This window comes from Triplophysa rosa, linkage group LG24 (genome assembly GCF_024868665.1).
Source record: "Triplophysa rosa linkage group LG24, Trosa_1v2, whole genome shotgun sequence".
In the NCBI taxonomy this organism is placed as follows: Eukaryota; Metazoa; Chordata; class Actinopteri; order Cypriniformes; family Nemacheilidae; genus Triplophysa; species Triplophysa rosa.
Window position 1 is genome coordinate 3,571,038 of NC_079913.1, and position 15,790 is coordinate 3,586,827.

Genomic DNA, 15,790 nt, shown 5'->3' on the forward strand with positions numbered 1-15,790 from the left:
CTATTCGTGTTCTTTATTATTTTTATTAAAATAAAAGTTCAGTTAGGGGAACATGTGCATAAGCTTTAATAAATCTATAGGTACAACCAGTAAGGTTGCTTATATTTCTGTACGATATTTTGTGGCATTGAATTGTAAATACTTATGGTAGAAGAACAGCTGGCTTACTATAAATTATGTTTAGCCGTGTTGCATGTTTGTGGTAATTACTTAATTCGTTAACAACTCCACTTTAAATATTAATTTTACATTTTATAACACCCAAAAGTCACCATCGCGTATTCCGTCTACACCAGCTGACCTCAGACCAGCTGGCTTTCGGTTTTGACTAGAAGGGATGCAGCTACCTCCACTGGGCATGCGCACTTCAATACCGCATAATTTTTGTCACGCTGAAAACAGTTGAATAATATATTTTTTATTATTGTAAGGTTAGGGTTAGGGTTAGGGTAGGTGTAGGCGTTAGCTAATGTAATTTATTGTAACTATATGGTGAGATTTTACACCACTTCCGACCGTAGCCGTATCCCTTCTAGCAACAACCGGCTTTCATTTTGTTAGCCTGTCAGGAACGATCGCAGAGAGAACCGCTCGAGCGCGGCAGACATCACTTCCGATTGCAGATAGAAACAGTCGAGCAGTGGAAGGAAGACGGACGTGCGATCGAAGGCGGGCGGTAGTATCGCAATTCAAGGCTTTCATATCTGCTTAAAATCACAGTTAGAGTTCACATTTAATGAATATGTAGACGTGTACGTGTCATTCTGCGCTAGAATACATCTACTAAGTTTTAACCCGTTTACGATGGACTGACAGGTGGATTCTCCTCAGACGACGCAATCTACAATATTTACGTTTTACGTCGTTCTCCAAAATTAAACCCTGCTTCTTTCTCAGGAGGACTTAAAAGTGGACCATTAAGGTTTGTCTCCATCTTTTATAATGCCATGGTTCCATAACAATAACGCGTAGATCCGCACTCTGCTGACTGTGTCCCAAAACGTAGCGAGTTGCCTATGTAGACAATATGTTTGGGTACTATTGGGGTATATTGATTTTGAGCAACACAAGGTTAATATAATCAGCTCAACAAAACCGAACTGACAATTTAGGTCGCATTTTTAGCACTATAAATGTGTGTATTATTGGTGTACAATGATTGAAAACCACGGTGATGTATGTTTTTAGACATATCTGACGGTATCATAATGATAGCAGAATAGTATTCTACCTTGGATTGGAGTACAAAATGCAACACACACCCATATATGATGTTTTACGTTACATCGCAGGTCAATGTTTTGAGACATGTTTGGAGATGTGCATGCATGGATTTATTTAGATCCGATTTTATAAACAATTCAGATCTGGATTGCCTAAAAATATAAACATTTAATTCAGTGATTCACTCCATGTAGTATTTACTTTATGTGAGTATTGATATGATGATGACAGTAACATTTATCTTAATTGCAGATATCCATTATAAATATCTGCTATTTTAAATGTCACACAAGACATAGTTTCTATATAACTATGCTTTACAGCCTTGTGCATATACAAATATGCTAAACATTTATATTACAGCGGACTATAATATTATCTTATGTATCACTGAATCATAGTACATTAACAGTAGTTTGTAAAAGTCTAAGACCTTACCATGCAATTTGTTTTGAGGTCACTATAACTAGTACGTTACTTTTGCTTTCTGGAAACTAATAGATTAAAATTAAAACACCTTCAGTGAGACCTAAAGTAGTGTTTCCCAACCCTGGTCCTCGGGGCACACCTTCCAGAATGTTTTAGATCTCTCCCTATATAAAACGCCTGATTCAACTCATCAATCAGGTGTTTCATATAGGGAGAGATAAAACATTCTGGAAGGTGTGCCCCGAGGACCAGGGTTGGGAAACACTGAACTAAAGGCATGATTTAGCGGTTTCTGAGTTTTTATTTGTTTATGTTGTTTACAAAGCATGCTGATTATTATAATTTATACGTTATTTATTTTGAAGTGATTATTTATTGTCTAGTAGAGAACCTCATTTACCTGCTGTTGTTGTTTTAGACTCTGTAAGATTAGACAGAAACTGATACACAACCCCACTGTATTCTTGTGGTGACACAGATAACCTTCTTGTATTTTATGTTAGTGTGTATGTTTGACCTTTGCATAAAGATTCATGTGACCACTCTCTCTCTCTCCCTCTCTCTCTCTCTCTCTCTGAAACCTGAGCAATAACTTCCACATAGTTTCCTGTCACAGTGATAACGCAGGGATGTGAAATGTAGCACCCGTAATAAATAATCCACGGTATATTTAGCAAAAACACTACAATTTCTATCTGAACATGTAAATATAAACTTGAAAATGTTAATGTATTGGGCATCTCTGATGTCATACGTTGACATTGAACTGTAACTTTCAAGATCTAGATGTTCTAGATGTGGTGTGTGTGATGTCTGTAAAATGTTTCTGCGTCTTTTTCACCAGCAATCTCCCCATAGATTCTTTCCCTCGAAGACAAGAGTGCATGTGTGCTACTCAAACAAAGCATTGTGCGAGACTGTGATCGTCATTTGCCTGTCAAATAGAGTTTCCATTCCCATGTTGTTCTGTTACTGAAGCTGATTGTGTATTTGTCAGCATATTTTGCATAGTTTTAGCAGTTAAAGCACAAAGACAGGACAGAATCTGAACGGAGTTGGCCATTTTTGGCCGCCTCTTATATCTGTACATGCATAAAAACAAAACGTTTCATTCGTGTCATTTACTTGTTAAGAACCGTACGACTCTTCCTGCAGGCTTATCATAAACCAGAAAGCCATTCCATTTTATGGCTGCCAAAATACAATTATAGGATGAATATAAAATAGACCACAAGCCAAACAAAAGAATGATACATTTTTTTGTAAATTAAGCCATAGAGTTGGACTCTGCTTTCGTTACTGTAAACTGTATTGTATCACTGCTGAAATGGGGTGTTAGCCAACCAATCGTGCTCAGGTGCAAACCCTTAGCACCCCAGCGGAGTCTCACCCCCAGCCACTCATTTATATGAAAGAACAGACCTCCTGGCGATGCTTGAGTTTAAATCAATCCACGCCTTCATTATGGTCTGTTTTACTTCTGTCCTTCACAAGAATGTGAATGTCAAAGCTGTGTCTCAGCTTGGCTCACATACTTATTTCACAAGGATTTATGTCAGTATTTCTTATCTCTCAGATTTGTTTATGTAGCCTAATAGATGATTTAAAATTTACAGAGAACACCTAGTGTTTTTTTTCTTGTATTGTGTTATTCCGTATATAATTGCTATATATATATATATATATATATATATATATATATATACGATGACGTCTGTAGGCATGCATGAGTATTCCCCCAAAAATAATGTCAGCCTCCATGCTGCATGTTTGTGCCGCGTGACATACTTATTATCATTTCTCCAGCAAAAAGTAGATTTACTGCACCATTACAACCAGCGGAGAGCCGGAGACTTAGGCTGTGGCCAAATACCCCCACTTGCGGTCTTTGCACTTGACCACTTGACTACTTTCATGATGTATTTCCTGTTGTTGGGTCTAGTGTTCTAGTGGGCGTGAAGATCCCAAGTGAGCATGTAGTATTTCTAACCCGTTTTTTTATCGTGTAAACGTACTCTTCTTGCCTGCTAGGTGGATTCTGCAAATGAATGAGTTGTGTTAGCATGCTCTGGTTGCCTTTACTTGATGAAATGTTTTCTTCTTCCATTGAACACTAAAGCTCATTCAGGCTCATTAAATCTCCTTCGTAAATTCAAGTGTAAACAATGTTGCCAGTTTATCAGGTTGTGTTTTTATTGAAACTCGCAGCAGTAAATTTCACATCCGAGATATATTTGTGGTTAATATCCTGTAGATTTAACACCTTGTCACATTGGACATTTTTGACAACCTCAGTGTTCAATTTCAGCCTAATATTTTCGAAAGGTTTTGTCCGTTTTATGCTTGTGTAATTGCAGTCATATTTGGGCCTCTGTTTGGAGAAATCTAAGTTTGTCTTGCTGAAGTCATGGTTTATAAATAATCCACACAGCATGTCTTGTCTTGTCTTGAACATTGGCAGCTCTTTCTGGAGGAATCAGGGGTTGTGCCGTGGTGTCAGGAGGTTGATGTGTGCACTCGTCGCTGGTGATATGTGCCTTTATGGACGGAGCACAGAAACTCATTGTCATGTTGGCTAATGAGTGAACAATGTGTGTGTTCAGTGGGTGTGTGTGACTGTCCGTGTGCTCTGCACTAGAGCTGAAGATCTTTGCCCGAACCCGACGTGACCCGACGGGTTCGGTCGGGTTCGGGCTTAATTTCTATCATTTTACATGGGCTCGGGCTTGCGAGGTAAATGAGCAGTCATGTGATGTGTTCCGATTAGCGCGAGAAAGATGCAAAAATGGATGCTGAGGAGGTGAAACGGAGGCTTGCCTCTGGCGATTACATTTTGGTTGCACCAGCAACTAAAGCAAAGTCTGAGATGAGGAAAAGTTTTGACCATGTACATAATGAGAATAATGAGCCAGTGGGATATGTGAGATGTTACAGAGGTACTATGGTAGTCAATGATGTCCCGGAACTGAAAATTACTAGCATTCTTCCAAATATCTTTCTTTGTGTTCATCGGGACAAAGTAATTTATTCAGGTATGAAATTACATGATGACAGAATTTTCATTTTTGGATGAACTATCCCTTTAAAGCAACATTTTTTAAAGGGGGCATATGACCTGGCGAAAACTAATATTATCGTTTGTTTTAGATGTAATGCAATGTGTATACACGATTTAAGGTTCAAAAACACTGTATTTTCCACATACCGTGCATGTTTGTATCTCCTCTTTGCCCCGCCTCTCTGAAACAAGCAGGTTTTTTACAAAGCTCATCGCAGCACAAAAGCTAGGTGCGCTATGATTGGCCAGTTAACCAGTGCGTAGTGATTGGTTGAATACTGCTAGCGTGTGACGGAAATGTAATGCCTCTTACCATATTTGAAACATCAGGTTCCAAAGCAATTGTACTGACAGGTACGCCCACTTTACTTGCGTATACATTTGGGCGGTCTTAGTCCACTCATACCATGAACTAACGTAGATTTGTGGGGGTGTGGTTACACGAGGCGTTTCAGGCAGGTCTGGGTGAGCGTTCGCTTTTATATAGAATGCATATTTTGTTCTGACACTTTCATTTGTGCAATTTTACGTGTCTAATACATGCATGGGCAACTTATAACACACCAAAGACACAGAAAAACACTTACTCGTGCCATATGACCCCTTTAAAGTGTGATACTCTGGTGCCTAAAAATGAATCCCTCTTTTAATTTAGCTATTTAATTTTTTGCTAGATGAAAACCTCTCTTCAACAAGCCACATGAATTCAGATATTTTATGTCTCTGGAATGTATAATGTCTTTATAATAATAATAATAATAATAGTCCTTCTATAGTTTATAATTCTTGCCTGTTTTCATCTGAATCAACATGGCGCCCTGCATGTACTCTCATGTGTTGGAGGCAAATTATGGAAAAATGTTGGCATCGCTCATCTGATCTACATGAGATGAAGGGCAAAACCATTTAATTTGACATTCACAATGTATTCAGTTGTCTTTGAGGATTCTCTGCTTTCCTCCGTTGTGGTCGAGGGTCTCCTGATTTGTCAAGTTAATGAAATTTCACTGTGACTGAAGGAATCCTGCTTGCCCACATGACACAGATTCCCAGCTGAGAGCTGTTGTTATGGGTTCCTGGACGTGTTCTGGGGGGCCGAACTAAAAATAGATCACTCACAGAGGTGAATGGTAACACAGCCAGCTGTGAAGAGAGACATAGATAGAGAAGAGGGGGCGGTTGTAAGCATGGTACTCGATGATGGTTGTTAAGTAAATGATGTGACGAACATCGTTTATATATAACCAAATCTTTACATTTGCATTCCTGGATAGATAAGTCAATGTTGTGTTTAAAATAATAAGGCTAAGTTCAGAGCATTGAGAGAAGGATGGTTCAACAGAACGCATCATTTTGGGTGTGAACGGTCTTTGATGTCTTGTCTTCTGTATTCTGAGCTTGATTCTGTAGCTCCCCTGAAGCACCGAATAAATGTGTTTTCGTGTGGCTTTTAAAGAAACCGTGGATGACACGTACATAAACATTGCACTAATGGTTGCCATCCGTCTTTATTCGGTGTAATTGTTGGATTATTGCTTTGCCTCAAGCAGAGTTTTAACTTCTATTTAATTGTGTTAAGCTACGTCAAGCACATCTCTGTCTGTCTACGCTGATGTGCATCTTTACAAATTGATTTTTAAAGAATAAAAAGGTTGTTTGGTTGCAGATGGACAGCATCATGAGAATAAGATCTGGTACCCTGAGGTTCGGACGTACGACACGGTCAGCTTTTTGTTCGCCTGTTATTACATAATTCAATTTCCTGCTCCGTTATTAAATGAAGTCGACCTCTGTTGTAGCTTATAAAAACATCACATGGAAATGTCACAAGCAACACTCGGCTCTGCGTCAGTGCGGATGATTTGCATTATCTCTACTTGAAAACTTTATTGGTTGCACATTTCAGGATTGTGGTCTGGTGATGTTTTCTGCCCTCGGGCGAATGTGGAAAATAACTTAGCGATGTGAATAACCTGATTTCTGACAAGTTCCTCTGACAGTTCGGACTCCGGTTCTGTTCTTATCGTAGGTTCCTCTTCCTCTCTTTACGGTTTCATTTCTGCACCGTTTGCGTATCGAGTCACACCTTGAATTGTAAGGTTTATTTTATTTTTTTATGATGTGAGATTTTCACCTGCAGGAGTTGTATATGGACACCAGGATATCATAGAAACTGAATGGGGTGGTCTGCTTTTTGCTTTGGGCCTTGAGGTCAATAGCACCATAAAAGCACCTTAACAAGACCAGCAGAGAATGTAGAAATTAAATTGTGTAAGTAAAAACAGTTTTGATTCAGTCTTTGTCGTATTAGCTTACACAAGCTGACACTTCTTTTTACAATGCATAGAATGCACTAGAATGCATCATGCATTGCACCTAATGCAATAACCATCCATACCAAACTTGCATACCTATATCTTCTGTACTATGTGCACTATATGCTTGATCCATTATACATACACGTTCATGTGTACACCTGCATATTTAATGTGTATGTTCAATGTCTAATGTGTATATCTTGTGTCTGTTGTGTATATACTGTGTACTGTGTATATATATGGTCTTTTTGTACAGTCTGTCTTTTTATACTTTGCACTGTTCGCCTGCACTACATACTGTCACTTAAGTCTGTAAAGTCATACAGTTGCCTGTCCAACTGCATTCTACTTTGTATGGAGTACGCACCCAAGCCTTTCACTCACCACACGTGGTGATGTGACAATAAAAGTGAGTTGAGTATAACATCAGCTGTCTCTCAGGAAAAGGCTAGGAGGTTAAGCCACTTAAAGTCATATAACCGTTGTCTAGCGGTCCACGTTCTTTACCAGATTAGATTGACTAGACACTTGTTGATCTCTCAGTTTATTTGTTGGTGTGTGCTTCTGCTGTCTATGAATGCTTCAGCAGGTGCTCATTTATGAAGAACAATTCATAAAAAAATGATCAGGGTGTCTGACTGATGGGGTTACGTCATGGAAAGCTGCTGGGATGTGGGCAGAGCGTCTTTCTAGTAACACTGAGCTGACCCGCTAATCTGTCTAATCCCTGGTGCTGAAATAAGAGAAAGAGAATGATAAAGAGACCGAGAGAGTGACTGTGTTGTGTTGATATGTTACAGTCGCTGCGTATCATCGGCTCTGTCTTGCGTGGTGATCGATGTGCCGTCAACCTTCTGACAATTATATGTCCTTATATCAGAGCAAATACATATGTGATATCAGACCTGATAGATTGTATGACTCCTTACAGAACAGTAGGTGTGATATGAGCTGGTTTGTTTCGTGTCTGGCTTGGGAGTCTGGTGTAGAAGTGTGAGATGATATTTTTATTTTGCTTCAGCACACCGCATTATATCTGGCGACACGCAAACATTCTGCCTCAATGTTCAACAAAACTCATAGATGTTTAAGTCAACAAGAACCCACAGCTGAAAACACACATCCTGAATTCATATTCATAATAAAAGCAGTTATACTTTGAGGTATTTCTCCAGATGTATGACTGCAGCTGCTACATTCAGGCCAAACATAACGGTCTGTAGAGGGAGTGTTGAAGAACGCAGCCTCCAGCGCTGGAGAAACTGGGTCATGTAGATTGAATGAAACAAAGAAGCTACAGTACCTGAATGCGTTTGTGGTTGGTTGTGTTGTTTGTTGCTAGTTGGGTTTGTGTTTTGGGAGAAGCGCGGTCATCTTTGTTTATTCATACGTTTCACTTTTTCTGGTCATATCCAGAAGTTTGTCCAAGTTTTAGCATTGAAGAATTAAAGAAAATTCAAATGTTTTTATCATTTACTCGCCCTCTTGAGTTTCTTTCTTCTGCAGTACAAAAAATAAGAAGAATGTTGATAACATTGCAGACGATTCATATTTACACCCAGGAGACATTCATTGGTAATATTTGCCCGTAGAAACGTTTAAAAGGATTTTATCTTAATGTGTCCTGTTGGTGTGTGTTAATCTGACAAGGTTTCTCTGGAAGTCACACACATATTGTGTTGAGTCTAGTCAGCCAGCTGTGACACTATAACAGTTTCACAGTCCGGTCTGCGCTGAGAACATCTGAAAACACTTGATAAGATAAGTAAAAGCACACTTTTCCACATTAGGAAAAGTGGTTCCTGCAATAAATAAATACAAATAATTAAAAGACAAAGCGGGCAAGAAGAGATCTGGACAGTAAGTCGCGCCACATTACACTGGTACAATTTCACAACCCGCGAAGTCTTCTGGACCATCTCGGCTTTTTCTGTTTTTTTCCACTGCATGACCTACTTGGCTAATTTTAGATCAGTGAGAGTCTGTGTGGCATATGTGGACGGTGTCGTTTATACCCATCAGTTGTGGGCTGCTTGACGGACATCAGGACAGTGAAAATAAAAATTGAGGACAAAGCAAATTATCTGAAGCACTTGTGATGAGAGGTGTCGATCATTGAGCTTCAGATGAGAGCCGTGTGCATCAAAGCGGTACAGATGTCATCCTGAATAAACACATTCTGTATTCAGATGTGAGAGAATAGAGGAATTCTGCTTGACTGAGATAACTCATATTCATTTTATTTAGCGCAATGCATATTTAGCGTCTCGGTATGCCTGAAAACCACCAACCACCTGAAGAATATTGCACAATAATGTCAAGAGCTAGATGACATCACCAGCTTCAATCTGATCGGTTAACTTGCTTGAGGCTCTTGGTAGCAAGTACACTAGATGTCCACTAGCAGAGTTGTTTGTTTCAAAGAATGTCCGTGAAATATCTGATTATGTTTGGATGGCGGCCTGTTATTGTGGTTTCACTGTTTTAGATAAATATGTTTTTAAACTTCCTGTCTGAGTGGGCCGTTCAAGGCCAGAATCAACTGCAGTGTGGGCCAGAGAGTTATATTTATCTGATACTCAGAAGTCAATAAATATAAAAACTATTTAGAGGGTGTGATGTTTTTCTTTTATTGTCCCCTATTTGCTGATAATTCCAGTAATGAATAAATATTTTCCTTCCCGAGAAAAAGAATACATGAGACCCAGTTGAGAGTTGTTATTAGTGTTTTAACTCTGATTGTAAATGTGTTTGTGTGTCCGCAGACATGCAGAGCTCTGGACAGCGTTGACCGGCGGTCTCTGTACAAACATGGAGCCTTGTGCCGAGTCTCTGGGGGATCCTGAGCGAGCTCTGGTGAGTACACCCAAACACATGCATTATGATGATATAATGAGCTATTAGAGCACATACAGACCTGCAGAAACATCACAGCATTCTCCGTTTTTTAAGTTATCTTTTTTTTTGTCTAGTTCTTGAAGGCGTTCACAGAAATAGAGCTCTGCAGGGGCATTTGTGGTTGTTTTATTTCAATAAAATATTGTGGCATCACATCTCCAAGTGCTCCATGTAGAAAACGATAATCATCTCTTTGAAAGATTTAATGGCTAAGCAGATCAAATCGATAGATCTTCAGGATTGTTGAAAGACGTCGCTATATGCTAGGCTCTCACTGGCTTTGGGTTATCTGTAAATGGCTTGTAATTGTAGCATTGCACACCATTTATTCATACAAGCATCTGCATCGGGTTATTAGCTAATGATAGTGTGATCGGCCACTTATAACTGTCTCAACGGCTCCCACAAAACACACCGTAGTACACCAAAGATGTATGGCTGAACCGTCATGGCGAAATCAAAATTGTAAACATTTAAGACATGTTGTCCCTAAAGGCCATTGATGCCCATGATTCGCATTTATTCAGAGATATTTTTTCAACCTTATTCCCATTTCTACTGCTGCGTTCTTTTTTAGCACACAATGAAACTAATTGGTCACCCACGGTAGCTAGATTGGTTTTAAAATAAGAAAGCACAGATGGAATTACTGCTCCCAGAGAAGAATTAAACTCACACCCTTCCTGTGTGAGTCATCTGAACGGAGAGATGGAGACAGAGGAGTAATGCTTGCTTTTGCAATACTGCTACCGTACTTTATGACTTTTGCTACATGAAACCATAAACCTTGACCACACACAGCCTTCAGATGTCTATTTAGTCGTCTATTAAGACTTCTATTTAGACGTCTATTTAGTCTCAAGACGCACCTCTGTTATTTGGTTGAGCCAAATAACAAAGATCTTCAAAGATCAGTGCAGTAGAGAAGTGGAACGCATTTCATTTCTGTATTTGTGAATGTGTTTGACTTCTTCCTTAAATGTAATTGCACATGCACCTGCTTTTCTGTAAAGAGACTTTGTTGTTCCTTTATTTTGTGTGGGAACCGTGATGGGTTTTGTTTTTCCGATAAAACAGCTTTGTGTATAAAGGCTTTATTGTAAATCTCTGTACCAAAATCTATTTAAATAAGTTATATCATCATATCCATCTGTTATCGGGGTATAACCCTTTGCCCAACTCTAAAATTAAGATGCAAAGTGGACCAGACATCATGCCTATAATCACAAGTCTGCATACACAAAAGACATGACATGAGACTCTATTTGTGTATAAACATCGTTCATTTGAACTTAATAATTATGAAGACATTATAAAGTCAATTTAAATAGTTCTTAAGTCCTAAAATGACCCCTTTAACTTTTCTGTGTTTATGAATGTACACTAATAAGGAAGAGCAGCATGACGCTGGTGATCATTTTATATCTGTTGGAGGAAAATGTCATGCCGTTCTTTTGACAGGAAACCTCTGCCACTGTTTCCTGTCTTGTGGAGGTTTGTAGACTACACAGACTCATATCTGACAGCAGATGTCAACCATGTGGCCATGAACAGGATGTTTTATTCTGACTGTGGTACAGAGAGCTAAAAAAGAACCTGATGGGAAATGTGTGTGTTTGATTTAGAAGTTGTGTAGCCGGCAGAGCAACAGAGCTTCATTTGCTGTGACCTGCTGAAAAGTCTCATGTGAATGTGAATGTGAAGCAGTTGGTTTAGTTGGTACTTAAACTCGAGTTTACGGTCTTCAAAGAACACTAAATTTCACATATACTGTCCACTTGTGTGAGTCATTATAGTGTTTAAATAGCTTAAAATTAATTATATTTTTTGGGCTTTGCTGTGAATTGATTTTTAGATTTAGAGATTATACATGTTTAAATTATTATTGTCAATTTTTATAGGCTTCTCGCATATTTTATTTCTCATCTTTTTGTTTACAGAAAGAAATGAGTGATGAATTATTAATGCACAGATCATGGAAAATGCATTTGAGCCAAAGTGTTAGTGGTGAATTTCCAGATGTCTACTGAGAGTTCATGACCTTAACATGCTTTATTCCACATTAATTTGCACTGTAAGTCTAAAGCAACCTTTGGCTGATATGAAAACATTTCATTTCAAACTGAGGTGGGTTTTGGGTTGTGCAGCGTGTCTCTGTCAAGTTCACTGGCTGACCACCGAGAACTAGAGAAGCAAACAAGAGGGTTATCAACACAGAGAGAGAGAGAGAGAGAGAGAGAGAGAGAGAGAGAGAGAGAGATCCAGTATTGTGAGTGTGTGTTTGAAAAGAAATATCCATGCTGTCCTGTGTGTGTGTGTGTGTGTGTGTGTGTGTGTGTGTGTGTGTGTGTGTGTGTGTGTGTGTGTGTGTGTGTTTGTGTGCGAGTGTGCGCTTGTGTGTGTTCAGTGTCACAGCAGACAGTTCTGCCACACTGACCAGCAACACACAAACGGTAGGATATCTCTCTTTTCTCTCTGTTTCTCCCTCCGTCTCTCTCTGATCCTCATAATCAGTACAGACAGACAAATGATGGGTGTGGACGAAGTGTTGAGTCTTTTGTGCTTTTGAACGAGTGGTGATCTTGTATGACTGTCTTTGTTGTTTATGTATCAGAGTTGTCTTTAGTAGGGTGGGAATCACTTTTACCATTATAATTAATGCTTATAATATGAATGGGGATTTGAACAAACCTCTAACCCTAAGTTTAAACTTTTTTACGTAAAAAGGTTTTTATAAAAAGAAGACGCTGAACAAGTGGTCGAAACGTATCATAGAGTCCCGGAGTAGGCTACTTTGACTTGGGCCTTGGAGTTTGCGTTCGGAAGACCTTAGTAACCAATGCCATGGCAACCAGCCACATCACCCTAGCATCATGCTGGCAACTTTAGCATATTTTTACGGAAAAAGCACAAATCTAGTAAACCAGTTAGTTCGATCAGCTGTATGCTGAGGTCATTTTGCAACTTAACACATGAGAGTTATATAACAGTTGTAAGAGACTCTTCATACTGTGTGTGTGTCAGTGGGTTGTGACTGCGCTCGACACGAGACAGCTGTTGGCTAATCTGTGTAAGTTAGCGGATGATCACTCGCTTCAGAAAGCAGCCCTCTGTCCATTTACAGTGTGTGTGGAGTCGATATCAGGACATCATCACTGTGGAAAGTCCCGTCTTATATCACGGTTAACTCAGTTTCACGGCCCATCTGTTAATACAACAACAGAAAATGATCAGATCAGGTGACACTGGCTTTTTCATTACACAGAAGGGTCAGTGTCGATTGTGAGATGGCCTGCTGGACTGAAATATAAACTTGTGTGATGAAATGAAAATAAGATGGTACTCAAAAAGAATACTTTATACTTTAAATGTATAGACGTATATATAAAAAATGTTTGTTTTAGATATTCATATTTTTAGTTACACTTAAATCTTTTTTTTTTTGGTTAGATATGTTTGCTCCTTGAAACACCGGAGCTGTATGGTGCGTCCACACCAGCATATAATAAGTGAATGCAAAACTACATTTGTTTATTTTCCATCGTCTTACAGTACGTGTTTGTTCGTACTGCTGTTTCTTTGCCAATAAAACATCACTTCTGCACCTTCCTTGAACTCTTTTTTCGCTTTTTCTTTCACACAACACTCTTACAGCTGTCACGTCTTGACCTCTCGCTCTCATCAGCTCCTTGTGATGTTCACCATCTGTCATGAGCAAGTGTTTGCTAGCTCCTCAACACCAGCAGAAGCCATCAGATTTCTGCTGATCTGAGATGCTTTTGTTTGACGTGTTCACACCCGTTCAGTAGAAGTGTAGATAAGAAACAGTTCAGTCAATTCCTCTGGAATTTTCTCTCAAATAACACCATTTCAAGGAGGTTTGATGCAGAAAAATAGTCATCAGAGACCGTTTGAAATGAGCTAAGACTGACCTGAGATCAGCGAGACCACAGTGGAGGTAAAAGGATACATCTCTGTAGCAAAACACCTCGCGGTGATCTTACCCCATCACCGGCCGAATTCATTTCATCCCCTGCAGAGCTGAAAGCATCCCACTGATGGATTGATACTTTATACGTCAGCTCTGCCTCTCTGAAACCTCTTATCTATCCATCCTTTCTCTCACAGAACTCTCTTTACTTTCTCCTCTTTAAGGTAAAGTGTACCAAAAAGTGAATTCTGTCATCATTCACATGATCTGTGATGAACATCATCTCACTGTGTGTGCAATAGCTTACTGCCACACAACTAAACACAAAAACACATTATATTGACGTTTTGTCCAAATATTGTTTCCCACAATGCCGTGTGCTGAGTAAGTGAGCGTCGAGAGTTTTTTTTAAACATTTGTTTTTTTTAATCCCAGTAATGCTGAAAACAGATTTGATGCCATCGCGAGTGGTTAAACATAACAAATCCTTTTGCTTTTTAATCTGCTGTGTCTGCTGTTAGATTTTAACACAGATTATGTAGTAAACTAGTTTATCGTACTTTAAATGCAGTGTGACAATGTTTGGATTAGAAAAGTCTGACCTACTGTATATCTGGTGCAGGATCTTCCTTAAAAATAAGTTGAAAGGATTGTTTTTACCTGATTAAGATCTTTAAACTCTTTTAAAAATGTATGAAAGAAATCACAACTATCTGCCTGATTTAAGGGGTTTGTTTAAACCCCAATAACCCTATATGATGCCTTCTCTAAACCCCTCTCATATTTGGGAATCTGACATTAAGTGGCTATTTTTAAACCTCCTTGAGACCGGACACACATTTTTGTAGCATTAATTGTATTACAGACATTGACTGTGGCTCTTAAAGCTGTATTAGTCAAACATGATGTGTGAGATTAAATGGGTCTCTATTCTTGTGATTAAATGAAGTGTATGTGTGATTGACACACACGTAGACCAATCAGATTTACAGATGCAGTCTCTCACAAGCAATCACCGCAGAGCTTTGTATTGGCATGGCTTTGATCGAGCGCCATCCCTGTTCACTGTAATCTTTGCTAATCCACATTGTCTGGGTTGTGTTATGTTTGTGTGTGCTCAGTTTCTCTTTTAATTTGCTCGCCTGTGGCTTCTGTCATCATGTGCGTGTCATTTTTAACTAATGCTGCATTTCTTTTTTCCCCTGTTTGTCTTTTTTTGTCTTTTCATGCGGTCTGTCTGTCTGCTGCCAACGTGTCCCACCAACACTAAAACCAACACTGCCTGACGGACCCTCTGTCTGTCTGTGACGTGTGTGTGTGCCTGTGATGTGTGTGTGAGTGCGTGCGCGTACAGCATCATGCAGAGAACAGAGAACACCCTGCTGCGCCAGGTAAGAGGCTGACATTAACCTGTGTGTGTGTGCGTGCGTGTGTGTGTGTGTGTGTGTGTGTGTGTGTGGCCTTGTTTTTATATCGTGGTGGGGACCTAAACCTGAATGCACACCAACACATGGGGACTCGTGTCACCGTAGGGACCAAAATTGCAGTCCCCATGGGCAAAAATAGCTTATAAATCGTACAGAACAATATTATTCTATGATCTTTAGGTTTAGGGGTTGGGTTAGGCGTAGGGGATAAAATATACTGTTTGTACAGAATAAAACTAGACGTGTGTGTGTCATGCTCTGCATAGGCACTAAAAGCATGAATATGGCTATGTTCAAATTGAAATCATCTTATATTGTATATTGTATGCTTAACAAATGTAATTGAATGAAAAGTGAGTGTAATTGAATGAAAAGTCCTGTGAAAGAGTGTGCAGAACACCAGGGAACAGTAGATGTGTGAATGTAATGAATGTAACGGCGGCACACGTTTCTGTTTCAGTTCACTGCTGTCACTGCAGTGGTTGTGTGAGTCAAATATTCAGAT

General features: G+C 39.3%; 1 protein-coding gene across 3 annotated transcripts in view; it reads left to right on the forward strand.

Annotated features, from left to right (window-relative positions):
* The first annotated feature begins 522 nt into the window (after nt 1-522).
* The window catches only part of osbpl8 (oxysterol binding protein-like 8), a 32,475-nt gene continuing 17,207 nt past the window's right edge, over nt 523-15,790 (forward strand). The window contains exons 1-3 of one of the 3 annotated variants that reach the window (XM_057323942.1): nt 523-922; nt 9,795-9,885; nt 15,213-15,249. In XM_057323942.1, coding sequence (XP_057179925.1) covers nt 9,841-9,885; nt 15,213-15,249 — 82 coding nt within the window. In that variant the 5' untranslated portion in view covers nt 523-922; nt 9,795-9,840. The remainder of the gene's footprint in view (nt 923-9,794; nt 9,886-15,212; nt 15,250-15,790) is intronic. The other 2 variants (XM_057323941.1, XM_057323944.1) reach the window with 2 other exon arrangements.